Here is a 21,017-nt window from a genome sequence, read left to right on the forward strand (position 1 = left end):
CCGTCCGGGCTGGGGGGCGCGGGGCCGGCCGTGCCCCTCCGGGTGCCCTGTCAGGGTCTCCAGGGATCCTCCGGTGCCTGCTGCCCCTCTGTCCGCGCTCCAGACCAGCCTGAGGGAGGCTCCTACCCGCATTTCTCACCTTGTACTCTTCCTGACGCTTCTTAGGAGTGAAAACCCCTATAAAATAGCGTGCTTTCCCCTCTGCTTTTGCAAACCACTTGCTTTTTGCAGTGCTCGGTGGCTGCTTTTGCAATATAACGGGTCTGCTTAGTCTCACTCTTGCCAGTTTGTTTTCATACTTCTGAAGGCTAAGACTTAGCAAGAGCGGGAAATATTTTAGCTTAAAAGATAATTTCTCTCTCATCTTAATTGACATCGGGTTTTGTCTTGTATGCTTTCATGCCAAATGCTGTTTTATCTTTTTTTTAATCTTTTGTGCTGAGTGTAGTGAGTTCGTGAGGCCGTAATCTGTTTTCTTTCGCTGCGTGTTGTGAGGGATAACGTCCTGGGCTGCAGTTATAATCATTTGAGGTATTTGTAGAAGTAAGTAGATCGCTAATATTTCCCGCACTGAGCACTTTTTGAGTGCAGGGGAGTGGAAAGAAGCTCCTGGGTGGTTGGGTCCAGTTTCCTAACGCAGGCCCGCTGGCTTGTGTAACCCCCTGTTTTGTCAATTCCCAAGTAAAAACCGTTGAAGTTGCTTCAGTTGGGGTGACTTAAACATCATCATTGCCCCTTAGATTGCCAGGAGCTCGGGAAGGCCTCGCTCTGCTCTCTCCCTGAGCTGTTTTCTCTTTTCACGTTGCTGCCTCACCAGAAGAAGCCCACGTACAGCCCCGGGGGTGTTGGACCCTGCTCAGCACTCTCACCTGGCTGAAGCAACCATCGGCTCCTTCTCTTCCAGTCCTGTGCTGATGTTTTCACTAGCACAGCATCTACTGCTTAGTATTTTGTGATAAATTCAGTAGAAAAGTATTTATAGCAAATTAATACTAAATTTAAATGGCTCTGGTGCTTCCAGTGGTTTTATCAGATGAATAGGAAGATTCCAAGGAGTTTTGAACAGGCTGATGACTGACAGAAGATATTAGAAGTAAGAAATCCTGTTTGGTGGCTGATGAACTGTTGTCAAATAGGATGGTTAGAGATGATAATGATATTTCTTCGAAGTGTATTCTTCAGAGTGCAAAGCCTATTGGACCTTAGAGTAATTGCATGCTTCAGTGAGGATGATTTAATTTGCAGTAGACCCTGGAGACAGGTGATATAAATCATGTGTAGTATAATATAAAATTAATTGTACATACAAAACCGATTTGGCCTTCTGTACAATATGCATTTTTTATGCTGCAGATAGATTTCTAGCTGTTGTAAACATTTAAAGCAGAGACAAATAGCTCTGTTGTAAAAACTATGCATAATGCCCAATTGTGGGAAGAGTACAGATGCCAAAATAATTGTATAACCTTTCAAATATAGCAAAATATACCAATATTAAAAAAATGCAGACCTTTTAACTAACATCTAAACATCTTTCTGAAGCTTCAAAGGTAGTTGAGTTGTTCTTTTTGAAACATGACTTTGGCCAGTTTTATTTATGTCTGAGAGTGAAATTGGGAGAGAATCTTAAATATGTGTAACAGTAATCTTAACATCCCTTCCATAAAGTGATAATTATACGAAGCTAGTAGCTACTCAGGCTATTAAATCGTGCTAGGTTTAGCTTGACTTGTGTCATACCCAACCCAGCTGCCCATTTTAATTATGGTAGTAACTGAATGAATTACTATAAATTGATTTTTTTTTTTTTTTTAGGTAGGTATACAGAGTATAAAAAAAAAGAGGGAAAAATTCATTAATAATCATAAACCACTTTCATATTGAACAAAATTTTCAACACTATAATCCATCATAGATTACCAGGTAGTTTGTGTAAAATTATGCTTTTGAAAATAATAGTTTCTCTATTTGTGGTAATAAAAGTCACTTTTTGGCCACTGGAAAAAGATATGGTCAAACCTGTAATTTTGGTACTAATATGCAGTACGTGCTTAAGCTGTAAAGTATGGGTTGTGCATATTCTTGATTAGTGGGGGGTTTTTTTGGGGTTTTTTTTTGGTTTTTTTAAGCTCTGTATTCCACTGATATTTGTGTTTAAAGTTCAATTTGTTCTTCTCATTTTATAGTTCCAGTACAGCTGTCCTGCAAGCAGCAGAAGTCTCACTGGTGACGGCAAACAAAACCTTTAAAGAAATATCTGCCCACTGCGAAGAGCAGCATTAGTATTTGAATTTTCACTTCTAGAAACTTTTGAAAATATGTTGTGTACCTGTAGTAGTTATTTAACAGGTGGAGAAAAGTTGAACCTTTTACACAGAAATATAAGGCGTGCTTGACCCAGCCTCCCTCCCTTCTAATGGTGCTTTGCTAATCGGATTACAGAAATTATTTCTGTGTGTATTCCAGAAAACAGTCCTTGTGTTTGAGTTTTGACTTTTACTTGGGATGTACGAATGTAAGAGCAAGAATAGAGCTAATGATGTTTTTTTTAAAATTGCCCCCACACTGCTTCTCCTTCCCTCTATGATAGGATGTATTTCTAAAACTGATGCTGTCGTTCTACCATCAAATTTGTAGGCTTGGTGCAGTAATTATTTATTAAAATGCTATGACTGGAATTACGGAGAAGGTCAGAAAAGTGATCTTTATAGTTTTTGTAGCTTTAAGTTTTGTTAATTCGTGACAAATTTTACAGGCTTTTGGACCTTCAGGGAGATTTGGCCACAAGTATTGTGGTTTAGTGTGGGACTGTAATTAGAAGCGTTAAAAATGGACAAAATTAAGGAGTCCCTAACAGATCTTGTGGAATTTTATATTAATGAACTGCAGACATGCTTTGTTGCACTTGTGTAAATTAGACAAAGAAGTACTTAAATGCTATAAATGCTTATTTACGCTATAAATGCTTATTTTTCTGTAAAAGTTAAATGGAAGCTCTCTGAAGTGACATCAACTTCTTAACAGAAAGGTGTTTGTGGGATTCACATCCCGTTGGCAAAAGCACCTTCAAGAAGCTTAATACCTACCTGCTGTCTTGCCTGGAACAAAATATTGTGACTGAGGGGAGAGAGGACAAATAAGCTTAATACTAATCAGTTGGGTCACTTAATGGGTTTCTTACCCCACTTAATGGGTATGTGTTAATGAAAGGGCCGGTACGTGGTAGATGGAAATATGATAGTTTGGGGGTTTGGGTCTTCAAAACAAGATCAGTTGCCACAAGCATATATTTGCTTAAGGGTGTCCAGTGCCATAATGTAACACTTTTGTATTTTTTTTAGAGCACACTGTATCAGATGTTTTTGTTCTGAGGCAAAAGGTTGGAACGGTAAGAAGGAATGGCATTTTTATATCAAGCTTTTTTGGATCTCCTATAACTTTAGAGAAAGGCAGTTTGAGCAAGGGTGCGTTTTTTTTTCTGCTCTATGAGTCAGTTGTTCCAGTTCAGGATAAGGCTGTGAAGGTGACTACTGAAGGTGACGAGTAGTTCATCTGAAATAAGCTGTTTTGAGATTAGTGAACCAGCATCTCTTTAGTGATCAAAACTAGTAACTTGATCAGCACAACAGTAACCTGTTGTTTAGTGATTATATGTTATTATAAAGAGTGAAAGAAAATGTGTGTTAGGTTCCTGAGGTGGTACGGAGAACATACATAAGCCATACATCTTAGCCTCATTCATAGACTTTAGGTTTTTGTTTTTCTGTCACCTCCTTTTCAGAAGACTTCATTAAAACCCAGCAAACTGCGGGATTACTGTAGGGTGAACTGGCAAAGACAAAGGTGATTTATAGCATCTCTCGTTGAGCAGTTTGGTCAACGACCACAACGTCTGGGCTCGCTCACATCTGATTTCTTCTGCTTGAAATATGCTACCTAACCAAGAAGGTCTTGAAAAATCCCTCCTTCAGTTGTGAGGAGAACTGTCCTGTTGGTTGGGATGCGAAGTAAGCAGGTTGTGCTCTTCAGAATCAGGCTTTTATTGACGACTGACTCCCACATAAAATGCGTGTGAAGAAGGAACTGGAGCAGAAGACACAGTATCGTCACTGTTTGTTTTAGTTGCTGTTTGCCTTCCCTATGAGTGGCCTTCTTTGCCTGCAGTAAAGCTATTCAGATTAATCACTTCTGCCATGTGCAAGACTTTAGGCTTCAGTGGAACCCCCAAGGACCATACTAATGTTGCTGTGGTGCTGCTTTGTTTAGGCTCTGGCTACAGAAGAGGAAGGCACTAGAACAAGTTACAGGCCAGGACGCCCAAAAAAGATGCTGTGTTTGTTCATCCAGCAGAGTAAACAGTGGACGGGTCAGATTAAATTATTTTGAGAGCTACCTAAATACTTTAAGATGTGGTTTTCTTTAGTCTTCTTGTGCTTAAGTGTGGACCACTTCATAATTGTGCTGCATTTCTTACTGCTGTCCGAAAGTACATCCATCCTAAGGTATCGAGCTTTAAGGAAATGTACTTCGGTACCTGGTGCATGGTTAGTGTGCTGTGCTGCTGCAAAAATATACTAAAGGACTGTAGGTATAGCGGAGACTTTCACGACCCCAGACAGTAGCCATCAAATTTGGTAGAACCTGAAAAATAGTGGGTAGAGGAGAAATGGAGAATTTGACCGATATCTAGGCAGCTATGAAAGATGGTATTGGCCCCTAGGGTGCAAAGATAAATCCCTTTATGGTCAGCTAGGTTCTCTCAAAGAGCTCTTATGTTGTATCTTCCACAAAACCAGCTTCCCGGTCTCCCCCTACTTTGCACAAAACTTTTTTTTTTTCTTTTGTGGTGGGTTTTTTTTTTGATGTTTTTATGTGTCTGAATGCTTTCAGCATGGAAAAGTAAGAGGTGTGGGTAAAGGGAATTGGAGAAAGGAGTGGTTGCCGAATACACAGTAGAAAAGGGGAGGAAAATTACAAATCAGTACAGTGAAAAGTAAGATTAGCAGAAACAGTCTTCCCTGCGTAACTCATTAACTTAAAACCAGTAGGAAACGTTTTTAATTGGTAGTCCTGAAGGATGCATTTATTCCGTTCTGAAATCTCCCCTGCCGCTTGGTTGTAAGTGACTGGTGTATAAGAGAAGGTGAATTCTTAGTAGCGGTTTGATTGCACTTGATGATTGCCAGGCATTAAGTTATAGCTGAAATATTTTGACTTGTTAGTATGCTTTAAAAACAGAGATTGTTTCAGTGCTCTGATGAAAAATGGCAAAAATTCCTAAATTCTGAGGATTGGAAAGATTATTCTTTTTCCTGAAGATCCCTTTTATGGGAATGAATTCTCATTGCTCTGTATTTCTGCATCATTAGTTTTGTTTAGCAAAATTTTACCAATCTCATCGGTAAAGCCACAATTCTTAGGCTTTTGTACCTCATTCTGGAGTGTGTGTGAAGTCTAATGAATGATCTCTTGCTACTAGTGAAATAGTTGTGTAACTGCTTTTTGTCTTTGAAGAAAGATCAAGTCACATTTATTGTGGTTTTTTTTTTTCTTTCTTTCTTTCTTTCTTTCTTTTTTCCAGCCTCACTAACAGCACCAAAACTTCCCCAAAACAATTCCCCAAGCAGTGCAGGAAAGCTGTGAGGCCATCCTTATGAAGGGAGCTTTGCCACTTTGCTTTTCAGATCTGTAAGTGCATGCTTTGCAGAACGAACTTAACGGTGATTTGAATTGCAAGGTCTACTTTCAGTTTGTTGGCCTTTTTTTCTGGAAGTGAGCAGAAAGCAGCTAGAGGGTGTATAGATACAAGAAATTGTAGTTTAGCTGCTGAAATCAAAGGTTTTTGTATTTTATAGCATTCATTTCTACAGTTAGGTTCTATTGGTCCTTTTCTAGTACCTTTGGGTATGCATGGTATCCAAATCATTTTCCTCTCGGAAAATTGTTCCGTATAGATGCCATAGGTCTTTCCAGCAGCAATTCAAGTTAATCAATACAAAGATTCTGATTTTTAGATACATTGGGGAACCAGGTGACATTGTTTCTTTAGGCGTATATTTTTCTTTGGAACATGTCTTTCGTGTCCCGAAGTGCTGTGTGGTTGTTTACTGACGGACAGAAATAACCTCTCTTACGTCCTGAAGGTTTTGCAGTCTTTGGGATGTGATGAAACGTGGTACGGGCTTAGGGAAGCCAAGGTGCAGCAGGGTGAGGATTAAAGCAGTGCAGATCAGCTGGGAACTGTTTGATCTCCTGTCTTTGGTTTGACTATTTTCCCTTTCAGAGGGCCGAGAGATGTTTTGGGTGTTGCGTGGAGAATAGGAACATCTCGTGTTTGGTAATAAGTTAGGACAGAGCATTGAGACTGTGCCAGAAATAGGCTAGTGGGTTGCAAAAGCTGATTTGCTGGGAGCAGAAAGTTGAGGATCATCTAAAGATGGCAAGAGAAGGAGGGCTTCTGGTTTACTGCAGCTTTCCCTGCTCTAGCAAAGCGGGATGAAACACATTAAACAAATATTTCCGTGAACAGACTTCAGGGCTGTGCAGCTGCTTTAGAGCACTAACTCTACGTCTACAGGTGTAACTTGGGGGTTTTTTAGGCTGTTCTTTATCTGTGGATGTGACATCTGTTTGTAAGTTGTGTTGGTAAGTGTTGTGCATGATACTTAGTCCATAAAGCATTTGATCCTTAGGTATAAATATTATTGTAATATGAATGAGTGGACAGAATTCAAATATATTGTGTGGACAGTAAAATTCAACTATTGGAGGTGAACAATACCTACAGTTAATATATATTCTGTGTCTTCTGTTGTGTGGAGAGTTATATATATATATTGCAGTAGTTTCATAACCGTGTAGGAGGTTTTATGTTAGGATTTCGTGGGATGTTTTAATGTCTCATAGGTGAAAGATGGTCTGAAACCTGCAAATCTTGGATGCAAATAGGAATTGGCCAAAAACCTCAGTGAGCAGCTTTGCTAATACTTGAAGAAGCAGCATTACCTCTCATACATTCTCATCTTTACAGTGGTATTGGCTGCTTTGCTTGAAAGGAAAACAATGTCCATTTGTTTTAGTTCATAAAGCAGCAAACTAGAAAGGTAACCAAAGTGCTGTTACACACAGAAATGAAATTTTGTTAGGTTTTCAAATGTATAATAGCATCACTTAATTTATTTTCATATGGTTGTGTTAACCTAGAGACCAGATCTCAGATGGCATAGTAAAATCATCTGCATGACTGTCTCAAATTCTTACACTTTAAAGTACTCATTAAAAAAAAAAAAAAAAGAGTATACATAATCTGTATTATTCAAGTTGTCTGCAGGCTCAGCCAGGCAATCATGGCAAGGATAGTTTCGGAAGGGGGAGCTGGTTCTACTGGACGGATTAGCAAAATGTCAGCATTGGCACTTCAGTTGTGAAACCAGTAGGAGATTTAATACTTAATGGAGCTATAATTACATGTCTAAAATTATTTAAATAGAAGGCTTAGAGAGCGTGACAAGTTTTTTTCCAAGTTCAACAGTGAACCTATTGTACCTTGAGTTATACTCAGGAGCTCAGCTGCAGCATGTATGTGTTGCTGAATTGCTTTTGATTTGAAGAGGAACAACGATATTCTTGTAAACATTGGTAATAATTAATATTAAAATCTTTTAGAAGGGACAGTAAACTTGGGATTTATATCTACCCCTAGCTATTTGAGATTGGAATGAGTCCTGGTGTGCAAAACAAACTCCCTTGTGTTTGCTCTGAAGTGTGTCTGCTGCTACATCGTGAAGCCAAGTTCTGGGACTAAACAGATGTTGGGTTTAATAGAGCATGACAATTGTAGACCAGGCTCTGATTCTTTGGGGGTGTTCCCAGCTTTTTATTTAGAAAGGAAGAGTTGTTGTTGGTAGAGGTTATAATAACATATTAAACTAATGACTTGCTAATACATTGTGTCTGGGTTTTTTTGAGCAAATAATTAGATTAATTGCTATTCAAGAGAAGATAACTTTTTCTTTAACGAACCATGCATTTATTTAGTGTATTTCAAGAAAAAAAGTTTTACATTTCATTGGTAATTTACTGCTGGGGTTAGGACTGACTTTTCTGGAGTGAAAGGGGGTTTCCTATTATTTGGTGTTTCTTGTGGCTATCCCACTCCAGCACGTGAAGAAGCAGAATCTGCTTAAGCTTGTGTTCAGATGTGGCTTTGGGGTCCCCTAGGAGCAGCCTTTCTGTGCAGCGGGGGCTGTTAGGAAAGTCAAGTTTAGGGAAAATCAGAGGTAAGTGAGGATTAGATGCTATTTAAAAAATACTGTGGTAATTGCGTTCCAAATACCGACCAGCCTTTTATGTCATGTAAAGACTTGAACCTCTACTGCCTTAACCAGCATATGGTGTTAGAGGCACAGCAGTGGTGCCTCTTAATCAAGAGCAATTTGCAAATTTAAGTGGTTACATGTTTTATTTGGGTGATCTTTTCAGCTAAAGGCAGCTGTTTCTAAAAGAAACATGTCTGTTGTTTAGTAGCATGTAACCATTCAGGTTAAAGCATTGGGATTAATCTGTTACTGTTGTTAAAATGCCAGGAAATGAAATGCTTATATTTTTTATTTTTAATTATTTTTAGACATTTGTCCTGTAGGATATTCATGAGCTCTGAAGGAAAGACTTGTTTCCTCTGTCACTTGATGGCTGGAGTTCCTCAGGAATTTCTTTCTTATTTAAAGCTGGGCCTATGGCTGTTGAGGTTGTAGGAGCTGGAGGTGCTCAGGCTGTATCATGAAGTCATCGCAGAGCAAGTTTTGAGATAACTGAAGTTCCTGATGGAAGGAGTTAGCTTTGTTACACCTGTTGTATGAAAGTATGGTCATCTGCAATGAGTATCGGTAGAGCTTGCTGAGATTTCTACTTTAGAGGAATATTGTGAATATGACGTTCTTAGGAGAGGGGAAAAAACCTCCTGGGATTTGAGAGAGAGAAAAATCTGCATGTTTATGTGATTGCTCTAAGATTTGTTGGCTTACAAATGCATACGAGGCAAAGCTCGCAAAATCCACCTATCTACTAACTAGCTCTACAAGTATTTAGAACTCAAGCCAGCAACTGGATCCTTTTGACAGATCTCAATAGCTTGGTGTTTATTTCTCTTGGAGGGGGGAAAAAATCAGCTAGTACCTTATTTGATGGGGAAAATCTTTTTAGATGGGGAAAATCTTTTTAGTAGGGCCAGCTGTGACAAGACAAGGGGTAATGGTTTTAAACTAAACCAGGGTAGGTTTAGACTGGATCTAAGGAAGAAATTCTTTACAATGAGGGTGGTGAAACACTGGAACAGGTTGCCCAGAGAGGCAGTGGACGCCCCATCCCTGGAAGCGTTCAAGGCCAGGTTGGATGGGGCTGTGAGCAACCTGATCTAGTTAGTGGTGTCCCTGCTCCTGCAGGGGGGTTGGACTAGATGACCTCTAGGGGTCCCTTCCAACCCAAAACATTCTATGATTCTATGATTCTCTGTCACTTTGAGGAAGGGCTGTGGGATAAAAAATGTTCTCTGCAGTTTGGAAGGTGCCAGCGCGGTGCTAGGGCAGAGGGAGAGCTCACAAGGGATTCGAGCCAGCAACTTGCCCTGTTGCTCGAGTGTATGGCTTTGGCCACAGAAGTGGGCATCTTCTTGGGCAATGTGAAAATAGAACAATAAATATTTTGCTAAAACTTGCTTTTAAAGCACTGTTTATTTTGGAGGATTTGTTTTAATGGAATTTAATCTACTGGGATACTATAGGAAATCTGGAAAGTACACAGACTCTTCAAGAAGGAGCTTGCAACTTGTTCCCATTGCTCTCATATTGCTGGGGAAATGGGTTAAATGGGGAGGCTTTGGGAGCTCGAGCAAGCTGTGAGAATAGCTTGTGAAACAGAGAATAAAGCGGAGTTACTCATCTTAGGAGGATGGGCTGAGGATTTAGGGCATGGTCAGAGAACTGGCATGGGGAGCTTGAGTTAGAGATTGAGGGGGAGGAATTTGAAGGCAGGGCTCCAGCTGCCTCTTGATTATCTTCTCCCTTGGGTGTTTGTCTTGGAGCAAGTGAGCTGCTCCTTACGTGAGCTGGAAAGCACGAGCAGAGGACGGGAACTTGAGGCAGACATGGACTTGAACTGTCTGTACTCCAAGAAATAAAGGTTCACATATATGACCTGTAAGCCATTTAAAGATGCAGGGAAAGGACTTGAGCCAAAATAGGGGTCCAGGGCCAAGAGTTTTGGCTTCTGCAGTAGTTGGGCACTTGCAAACCAGGGGCTGCAGAGCTGAGATGTCCAGGTACAAGCTGAACCTTGATTCTTCTGCCTTGAAATGATGATCTAGAGTTCTTGTATATTATGCAAACTGGCTTCTCTTCTACTTTATTCTCTAGCTTTAGTATTCATTGGCTTTATTTCAAAGGTAGTGTACACTGAATCTTGGGCTTTTTTCTTTGAAGCAGCAAAATCTGTGTTCAAGATGCATTCATTCTGTTCTTTGAGTAAACATTCAAACAAAGTTCTGGAAATCCTCTTAAACTAATTACATTTTATAATCCTTTAATGCTTCTCCACAGAATTCCCTGGCACAAACTTCCATTTTCACTCCTAGGCCTCTTTTAAATTTCTCTTCCTGCAGGTAGTCCCCGTGACAAAAACGGCTTCTGCAAATGCTATAGTTGATGCCTTCAGAGCTTTTTGCTAAATGAGTCATATATGAGGTTGTAAGGTTATTCTCTCTCTCTCCCCTTTGGTCAGATGTAAAGGGAGGTGGTAGAAACCAAACTGCCTCATAAAAGTAGAGCTCCCTGGGTGCGTGGTGGCAGGGTTACAGCGGTGGAGTTGTTAGAAGAGCAGATACGCTGAGCGGGTGTGAAGTTTCATCTTGCTGTATTCTGTCTTCTAGAGCAGCTAATAGTGTTGATAGAGTACTGGAATGGAGGGAAGGAGCGTGGAGTGGTGTTTTCCCAGCCTACAGGCAAAATTTAGAAAATAATAAATGTTTTCCTCATTTTTGTATGATCTCACCTTTTAAAGACCTCTTTATTATCTAGTAGTATCCTATATTCTGCTCTCTGTGCTGGCGTTTTGTTGTTTCTGAAATATTCGGGTACTGTGCATTCGCTCTAAAACTCGAATACAAATTCTTCAGATAGCCTCCACGATGGCTGCAAACATTACAGCTTTTCACTGCATCTCTTCATCTTTTTAGTAAGTTTTCCTCATTTTTATACTGTTCTTTATTAATATTAACTACTACTAGAATGGTCTTTGGACGTAACTGCTTCTGCAAAGATGATGAGTCTGTAAGAATCCTCTATCTTTGTCGAGACGAAGAGAAGGGTTGCTGCTGAGCAGTAGCTTGCATTTTCTAACATAGCCGTCCCTGTCCTTATATCTTATGCCAGCTCTGGAGTGAATATTTAGGTTACACAGTAATACATTGCACAGAGCTTTTATCTTGATGGGGATGGGTGTTTTTTTTTGGTTTTTTTTGTTTTTTTTTTTTTTTAATAGAAACTTTTAAAGCTATTAGTCACAGCTATTTCTTCTCAAAAGATGGAAGGCTATTGAAGGTGATGTCCTGGAAAGATACAAGATGCTTAGGAGCATCCCTGGCGCATAGTTAATAGCATTGTGGTATTTTGGTGGTTTTTTTTTTTTCTTTAATTAAATTGTTTGTGAAGGTGAGAAGTGCTAATAAGCAGCATGGAGAATTGAGAACTCATTCTTTGCACAGATAAAGTACAACACAGCTAGTAATGAAAAGAGGTTTGGGAGTGCATCTCTACCAACTTCTCCAGTGTTGCTTCAAAAAGCAGTTGTGTTTGATTTGTTCATTTTTTTTTAGCTTCCCCCCCTTACCCCCACTTCAAGTAATTGACTGGAACCAACTGCATCTTTGGAAAGATCAGGAGGTGTATGGGTGATGAGCGGTGCTTTTCCTCACTTGATGCAGGTTATCTGTGCAGCGGTGCTCACTCTGGTGAGGAGGGAGCTTTCAGGGTGGAGGTCATCGATGGCATGCAGGGATTAGCTGCATGTGGGCTCCCTTCCTTGATGATAGGGGTCATTTGCCTAACTATCTGTGCATATTCAGTTGTAAAACATGTTTTTCAATAGCTTGTCAACTTAACACCCCTGGTTTAAATTGTGAATTCCCTGCGGTTTTCCCCACTGGTACCAGCCTTGATATTGATAAAACTGTGACACTGTCTTCTTGCTGAGTGTAATTTATGAAAATCCAAGTGAGACGATGACAGCAGTGTACAGCATGGTAACTTTTAACTTCCTTGGATGGAGACGTTGTTGTCCTAAATTTGTTGAAAGCAAATCTTTTTAATGCCTTCCTATGCTCCCATTTTTACATTTCAGTAATTGTTCAAGGTAGTGAACTAAAGCTTTACTGATAGCTAATTTAGGATCTGTATATTCCTTATTCGAATGACACTAAATGTTTCTCTCTTCTTTTTTTTTTTTCCTCTTGAAGACATGAAAAATTAGAACGGGATTTGCCAAATAAAGAAGATGGGAGCAAATAGCAGCAGCATCAGCGAGCTTCCAGAAAATGAGTACTTAAAAAAATTATCAGGAGCAGAGCCCATCTCTGAGAATGACCCGTTTTGGAATCAGCTGCTGTCTTTTAGCTTTACCACTCCAACAAACAGGTAAGATGGTGCTTGCTGAAAAACTCAACCTTGACAATATATTTATAGAAGTGACAAGTCTGAAACCAAATGAGCGGTTTTGTTAATTATTCCTGGTTTAGGTAGCAAAGGAATAAATGCCTACATAATATGGGTTCTGTTGTTTCTAATTTTGGAAGCTCTTTTCACCACCTCTTCCATTCCTGTGGGTTCCTTTCTTCTCCATAATAGCTGTAATTGCTATTCATTCTCCTGATAGCTGGGAAAGATCAGAAGTGGAGTCTGTAGTGTTGCAGATGAGCTTTTCTATTTTTTTTCTTTTGGTTGGTTTTTTTTGGTTGTTGTTTTGGGGTGCCTTTTTTTTTTTTTTCTTTGAGAAGGCCTCTGGTGTTTCTGGAGTTGCTGAAACTCCAACGCATGTTTCCTCTCAACTGACAGTGAATTGTACATCTTCTATAACTTTATTGTAGGTTAGCTGTTGAGTTTCTAAGTCTGTATGGCTTCTTTTTAAAATGTAAAAGGGGGGAGGGGAAGCTTGGCATGTTGTCTCCCTAAAAACATTTTCTAAGTTTCTAAAATTCAAGTTTTGCATGTCTTTCCACTCTAGCAAGGGGGTAGATATAAACAGAATTAATATTTTTGAGAGGATCCATTGTACATCTCCAGAAATACAGAAAGTTAAGTCCTTGTGACTTCTGTTAACCCAAGTCCATTGCTAAGTTCATTGGCCTGTGTATTGATTATCAGTCTTACAAGAACAGTCTTGTATTACTTAATACCTTTTAAGTATTACTTAAACTGTTTTTACAGCTTACAGTGTGACCTGCTACGTTTCTGTCAGGTGAATGTCTTATTTACCCCCTTTATTGTTAGCAGTATTCCCTTGCAAAGTACCTGGCTTTTTCATAAAGGGTCATAACAGACTGCACCTAGACACTTGTGTAACTCGTTTAAATAGGCCACAATGCGCTACCGCTAAAATTTGGAACACTTTTAATCTTTAATAAATTAGAAATGTGTTTGAGAGCTGTTCTGGCCAATTCTATTGCCATCTTTCAATTTAGTTTTTTTTGTTAAAACAGAGCTCCTGTCAAACCTAATGGTAGGAAAAGGTGGTGGGGGTTTTTTTTTTTTTTTTTTGCAGAAGGTGAAAAACTAGCGTGGATTTATGACAACCCTGAGCTCTCAAACCTCGAATATAAATTAGTAATTGAATGAAGAATGGAGTACAGTTTCTAGTGAGAGTTTACATGTTACATGACTTGCCCCTGTGCTGTGCTTGTGCACAGTAGCTTCTGAAAGGCAGACACGTTTATTTTCATAACAGTTAGGAGCAGATCTGGTAAATAATCTGTGTCTCATACTAGAGTGCCTGTGAGTAAGTGTAAGTTCAGACAACTGGGAGGGAAAATGATTAAGGTAAACAACTGGGAGGCATCTATTAGGTGTTATTTTTGTAAAGAGTGAGGAGGAAGAAGGGTTTTGTCTTCTGCATGGAGAGTATAGCCAGAGGGCAGTAAGAAGAGAGTGCTGTGAAGGGTTGTGAAGCTTGTGAAGGGTGGTACGTAATTGGTGGTGGGTGAGGGAGCAGTCTTTTTTTCTCCAAGATCCTTGAAGATGCAAGAATTGTTTACAGCTCACCCCTGACTAACAAGATGGACAATATTCTAAGAAGTCATATAATACTGCATTGGGGTTTGTTTTTGGTTTTTTTTTTTTTTTTTAGGGGGAAATAGTTCTTTATAAAACCCCAGTAATCTCTTTCAGTTGTTCTACTGCTCCTCCCTCCCCCACCAAAGTAAAGGAGTTTCTCATAGCTTGCTTTGCAGCTTTTTGGTGCCTATTTCATGGTGTCAGATCCAGTGCAGAGTAAGTTTGCTTAAAAAAACCAACGAATACCCAAACAAACAAACAAAAAAAAACCAAACAAGAAACACAATTAAAAAATGAAGCAAACAAAAAACCTGATCCAAAAGCAGGTTGAAAGTTTAATTAGCTGAACACCAGATGGTGCTCTTGCCTGGCAGCTGGAAGAGAAATATTTTAAGAGGCATCTTTTGTGCAGCTTAGTAATTGGAAGGAAACAGAAATTTCCCATTAAGTTGCATCTACCTGAGAGAACCGTTTGACAGATGATGTCAGACGATGTTGGCTGCACAGCACCCTCAGCCATTGTCTAAATCAGATAACCTTGCCTGCAGGAACAGCACAATAGAGGTCAATGTTCATTTCTGAGATTGAAAGCTTGCGAAATACCAAGTTAACTCCTGTTTTGTTTTAATGAGGCTTGAGCGTAGGTCATACTTTTGACAGGAGCAAGATTCTAGTTTTTGACTGGTATGGAAAGGAGCCAGTTTTCACCTGTCAAACAGGACAAAACTACAAGTTGTCTTCTCAAATGACACTTTTTCCAAGTGTATGTTGCAAAATTGGTGAGTTTATAGTAGGTGATTGTTTGCAAGTGTTAGTGGGAGCCACATAAATGCTGTGTGGTGTGTTTGTGGAGGTAACTGATAACTCTAGTGTAAAATCTATCCTACTTCCTCAAATTTTTGCAAAGATGGGACTGATATGATCCCTAGAGAGAAGAGGGTTGTATTCTCTGGACACTGCTTTGGATGTACTTCTGTTCTACATATGGCAGTACTATAGGGAAAGGAGAAAAACATGAAGAGAGAAGGTAGTAGGAAAAGCAAACAAACAATAAAAAACCCAACCAAAACCCAGCAATGTGTGGGAGGTGGTGGGGCTGGGGTAGAGTGCCTCCTTTCAACGACAGATGCCCAACAGATTCACCTTGTTGTCATGAAACCTCACCCGCAGGAAGGAACTGGTGTCTGCAAGGAAGGCAAAGGGTACTTGTGATACATTTAAGGGAAATTTTGAATCCGTGTGCATAAGGAAAGTTTGTGGGGTTTTTAATGCTTTTCTGTTTATGCGTTCTATCTAGTGAGGAATATGTGAGTAGTGCTTTGCTTTAGAGAAGCTGTTCCAAATTAGTCCAGGTACGGCTGATCACAGCTGCCAAAGCAAGATCTCTCAAGATTGCCAAACTGAGCTGGATCTTCTGAGGAACAATAGTGTTTAAATCCCCAAAATCAGAAGCCCAGAGCCTTGGCTTGAGAGTTGGTAAATTACTGGCTTTCTACTCTGAGAAAGACGAAGGTGTGATACCCTACCTGATCTTTTAATGGTACTGTCTGCCTTCATATGCTTTGCTTTTCTCGGCACTTTGCATTCTTTAATTTCTTTGTCATTGTTTTGCTTTTCTCCCCTTCCCCTTTCAGTTTGGTTCATCTCTTCCTCTATTCATCCGTTTCTCATCTTCCTGGTTCTCTCTCTTTTGCTTTCTCTCCCCACCCCTACCTGATGGTGTATGTTAGCCTCTCTCTCTCTGGTTCCCTGTGTAGTTCTTGAGCATTGCTCACTTACTCAGCCATGTCTTCTTTACTGGGTTTATTTTTTCAGTTAACTTTTTAATCTGTTTCTGTGAAGAACACGAGGTACTTTGCAGGGGGGAGTACAGTTTGCCAAATACCAATGCTACTGACTCTGAAGTTGTTGCATCTTTGTCAACAATTACTGATGCCAGATACTTTTCCCTCTCACTGTCCCTTCCAGTGTTTATTCGGGTCTGCTGTGGGTTTAATCAGGAACTAATGTGTCTGAAAAACAACACAGCAAAAAGAAGTGTTTATTTTTTCAGCCAACTTAATTCCCTAGAGTGATTCATAGTGTAGCACCACAAAACAATTCTGGCACAACGAAGGATTGATTTTTTTGGGGGCATAGTAGACTGTTGGGCTGAAAGGTGAGATTGCTTAAACCTGCTGTGCCATCCGAAAATGCACGTGAAAGCATGTGGTCAAAGCAGAGCTGGCTGCTGGGAGTGTAATATTCTCCTTTTCTGGGCTGCTTGTTCTTCCTCTCGTAACGCTGATTTTCTTAATAGTTAAGCAAGTATTAAGGGGAATATTAAGTGGGAGTAATTCTGCTCTGTGCGGTCACAAACGCTGATTATGAATCAGCCATCAGCAATCAGAAATGAGCTGACGGTGAATCCCTGCTCACTGCCTGTGACTCCTGTGGCGTGAGCGGTGGTAACAGCCAGAGCCAGTCTCAGATATTTGGGAGGTAAAGCCACTGGGACCCTATACAATGTAGGAGTGGTAGGAGATAAGTGATATATGCATAAGTGATAGTAAAAGAAAAAGCTACCAGCAATTTAGTTTTAGTTTGCCTCATGCTTTTCACTGTAAAAAGGTATATTGTGATCTCCTCTTCTGTTAAGCAGGTAAAATCCCCTTGGGCTACAGAAGTGTCTGCTGAGAAATTTCTGGTTTCAGCCATTAGGAAGTACTCGGTGGTCTAAATTCACATTCCTGCATGTTCATATTTTTTCTTCACGGATCCTTATTTCTTGCACGGAATGGACTCATGGGAGCTGAATTAAAATCATATAAAACCTCTTAAATCTGCCACTTCCTACTTTTCAAGTGGCTGACTTATCAATCTGTTTGGGTATTGGAAAAATAAAATACAGCTTTTCTGGATGCCTTTTTTTAGTTATTGTTACGAGCAAGAGCTGTGAGGTTTACTTTGGAGCCTTAGCTCTTGGTTTAAACAGACCTTTGTGTTTGTCTGGCTCTCCTACGAGTTGCTACCAAGAATGCAACCTCCTCCTCAGCGGTGGTATTAGTTACAATTCTTTCCTGATGGAAAACTTAAAACAGAGTTAACTAACACAGAACTTGCTGAAAATCATGTGCTTAATATTTACTGTTTCGCTTTGTTCCTTCCCTGGAGTTTTTAACGAGTCTCTGGTTCAAGAATAGCGTGCATGAACCTTTAATGGAAAGACATAAAAATGAGCAACTTTTATGTTGCCTTAATATGGTACATTTTGAAATTGGTACAATAAATTATATGCAGCTTTTTATTCTTTGACGTCTTTCCTCCAACTAGTCCATTAAAGTCAGCATTCCCACAGTATGAATTTACTGAATGGGCTGATTCTTCTGGTTTGTATTCAGTGGCAAAGGAAAAAGCTTTACTTAGAGGGGGGAAAAAAACTGCCAGGAAAGCTGCTCCCTTTTTTTTTTTTTTTTTTTCTTTTTTCTTTTTGTCCTCCTTTTTTAGAGGGGGTAATTGTCTGCTATGGTTTGAGTCTTATTGTAATAAGGGTAGGTGTCATGGTTTGGGTATGTTTATAGTTACAGTTTGCATGCAGAATACTTTTACCATGTTGATATATTTTAACAGTAGCCACTGCCACTTTGAAACCTCTTATACTGTGGTGTCTTTAAAATAAAACCAGATAAACCCATGTTCTTCAGAGATGGCTGCTGTCAGGAAGCAACTTTCACGGTCTTTTATTAATTACGGTTTCGGTCAAGTCTATAGGACTGATTGTTAGTAAACTTAAAGTAAGGCAACTGAATTCACTATAAAATAACTCCACTGATTTTGTTTCCTTCTTCCCCCCGCTTTCTTTTTGGAAGTAATGTTTTTTTACAATATATGCCAGAATAGCTGACCGCAGAATCCGGCTTTCTGATAGTATGAAGCCAGAAATGAAAATCTGCAGTCAATGCAAATGAAATTTTTTTGAGCAACAGACAGCTTAATTTACCATTCTTCCCCACCTCTACTGGAAAGATGCTTTCTTACAGAAAACTAGCTTGCTGATGGAGAAACTCTTTGTACTGTGGTCAGCAACTACAAAGTAATAAAGGCTGAACAAAATAAAAAAAACTTGACATAAGAGCAGTTATGAAATGATAAAAGAGTAATTTCAGCAAGACAAACCAGAATTTTTATTGTCTAAATACTGTTTCAATATTATGTTTTACTGGGTCAATAATCATTGCCTATACATGTGGTAACTCATAATTTTCACTCTTCCTTATGAAATGCAAAGAGGCAATTCTGGCTTGTATATGTTTGAGTGGGCGCGTGTGCATTGAATTCCCAAATGCAGTTTTTATGGGAGTACAGGTTTGAGGGATTGAACTTTTGTATCGGGGGGAAAAAGAGATGACCTCTAGTATCAGAGGGGCAATACTTGAGCTTGCAAGTTTGAACTTAATTTTGATTTCTTCTCTCCCCTTCCTAGTACAGAGTCCTCCTTATGTGGCGTGGGTGTAGCAGTTGTGCCGTCCTCTTCCCTGCAGAAGGGGATTACCCTTGATTACTTTTTACTTCTGTCACTGATGTGTGATACCTGTCACACAGATGCTTCCTGTGTGTAGATGGGTTTGTAATGGCAATTTGTATGCAAAATATTCTTACTGCTTGCCCTGTTGAGATGTTACAAGACAATAATCACTGCCACTGTAAAACCTCTCATGTTTTGATGCCTTTAAACCAAAACAAGATAAAACTTCTTTAAAGAAGTCTGTGCTGTCAGGAAGCAATTTTGCTGTTATTAGTAATTACAGTTTTGCTGAAGTCTGTGGGCCTACCCTCTACATAAAAAAGCAAAAAAAAAAAACTTCTTGCTTTTGTAAAAGTCTTTGAAAATGCTGGCTGACAGATCACAGGACGAGCTGGGAATTCCTGTGAAGCCTGGAATTTTTTCCTAAAGTGTGTGGGAAGCAGTCCTGCACCTCACATGTTTGCGTGGATCTAAACGAGCCGGTCAAGTCTGTGTAGTTAAGTGTACTTTTCTTTGAATCCTTAGTATTTCCCCCAGTGCTCACAACCTGTTTGAATCCCCACACCAGGTGATGCCTTTTGCTCACGCCTCGGAAAATTGTAGAACTGGGAAATATGACTGGGACATGTACTGCTTTCCCAATCCCAAATGGTTTATTTCAGGTAGTGCCAGTTGAAATACACGATTCCATGTACAGACTCACCCAGATACAATATATGCCAGAATAGCTGACCGCAGAATCCGGCTTTCTGATAGTATGAAGCCAGAAATGAAAATCTGCAGTCAATGCAAATGAAATTTTTTTGAGCAACAGACAGCTTAATTTACCATTCTTCCCCACCTCTACTGGAAAGATGCTTTCTTACAGAAAACTAGCTTGCTGATGGAGAAACTCTTTGTACTGTGGTCAGCAACTACAAAGTAATAAAGGCTGAACAAAATAAAAAAAACTTGACATAAGAGCAGTTATGAAATGATAAAAGAGTAATTTCAGCAAGACAAACCAGAATTTTTATTGTCTAAATACTGTTTCAATATTATGTTTTACTGGGTCAATAATCATTGCCTATACATGTGGTAACTCATAATTTTCACTCTTCCTTATGAAATGCAAAGAGGCAATTCTGGCTTGTATATGTTTGAGTGGGCGCGTGTGCATTGAATTCCCAAATGCAGTTTTTATGGGAGTACAGGTTTGAGGGATTGAACTTTTGTATCGGGGGGAAAAAGAGATGACCTCTAGTATCAGAGGGGCAATACTTGAGCTTGCAAGTTTGAACTTAATTTTGATTTCTTCTCTCCCCTTCCTAGTACAGAGTCCTCCTTATGTGGCGTGGGTGTAGCAGTTGTGCCGTCCTCTTCCCTGCAGAAGGGGATTACCCTTGATTACTTTTTACTTCTGTCACTGATGTGTGATACCTGTCACACAGATGCTTCCTGTGTGTAGATGGGTTTGTAATGGCAATTTGTATGCAAAATATTCTTACTGCTTGCCCTGTTGAGATGTTACAAGACAATAATCACTGCCACTGTAAAACCTCTCATGTTTTGATGCCTTTAAACCAAAACAAGATAAAACTTCTTTAAAGAAGTCTGTGCTGTCAGGAAGCAATTTTGCTGTTATTAGTAATTACAGTTTTGCTGAAGTCTGTGGGCCTACCCTCTACATAAAAAAGCAAAAAAAAAAAACTTCTTGCTTTTGTAAAAGTCTTTGAAAATGCTGGCTGACAGATCACAGGACGAGCTGGGAATTCCTGTGAAGCCTGGAATTTTTTCCTAAAGTGTGTGGGAAGCAGTCCTGCACCTCACATGTTTGCGTGGATCTAAACGAGCCGGTCAAGTCTGTGTAGTTAAGTGTACTTTTCTTTGAATCCTTAGTATTTCCCCCAGTGCTCACAACCTGTTTGAATCCCCACACCAGGTGATGCCTTTTGCTCACGCCTCGGAAAATTGTAAAACTGGGAAATATGACTGGGACATGTACTGCTTTCCCAATCCCAAATGGTTTATTTCAGGTAGTGCCAGTTGAAATACACGATTCCATGTACAGACTCACCCAGATCACTGTGATTATTATATTAAAGATCCATGGCCTGAAGCTTGTGTGTGTTGCCATGTGCACGTGAACATCTTCCAAAGTGGTATCTCCTCTGTGGTAGGGCTTACTGGGTGTTACTGGGGTGCCTGGGTTTCTCCTA

The 21,017-nt window shown here is 39.7% G+C and overlaps 1 protein-coding gene across 5 annotated transcripts in view; it reads left to right on the forward strand.

Annotated features, from left to right (window-relative positions):
- Positions 1–756: 756 nt before the first annotated feature.
- Positions 757–21,017, forward strand: part of DYM (dymeclin) — a 249,280-nt gene continuing 229,019 nt past the window's right edge. The window contains exons 1-4 of one of the 5 annotated variants that reach the window (XM_035903105.1): positions 757–1,093; positions 2,187–2,226; positions 3,342–3,388; positions 12,506–12,683. In XM_035903105.1, the coding sequence (XP_035758998.1) occupies positions 12,544–12,683 (140 nt within the window). In that variant the 5' untranslated portion in view covers positions 757–1,093; positions 2,187–2,226; positions 3,342–3,388; positions 12,506–12,543. Of the gene's footprint in view, positions 1,094–2,186; positions 2,227–3,341; positions 3,389–4,266; positions 4,367–12,505; positions 12,684–21,017 lie in introns of those variants that run through there. The other 4 variants (XM_035903104.1, XM_035903102.1, XM_035903103.1 and 1 more) reach the window with 4 other exon arrangements.

The sequence above is a fragment of the Egretta garzetta genome, unplaced genomic scaffold (assembly GCF_000687185.1).
Source record: "Egretta garzetta isolate BGI_Z169 unplaced genomic scaffold, ASM68718v1 scaffold179, whole genome shotgun sequence".
In the NCBI taxonomy this organism is placed as follows: Eukaryota; Metazoa; Chordata; class Aves; order Pelecaniformes; family Ardeidae; genus Egretta; species Egretta garzetta.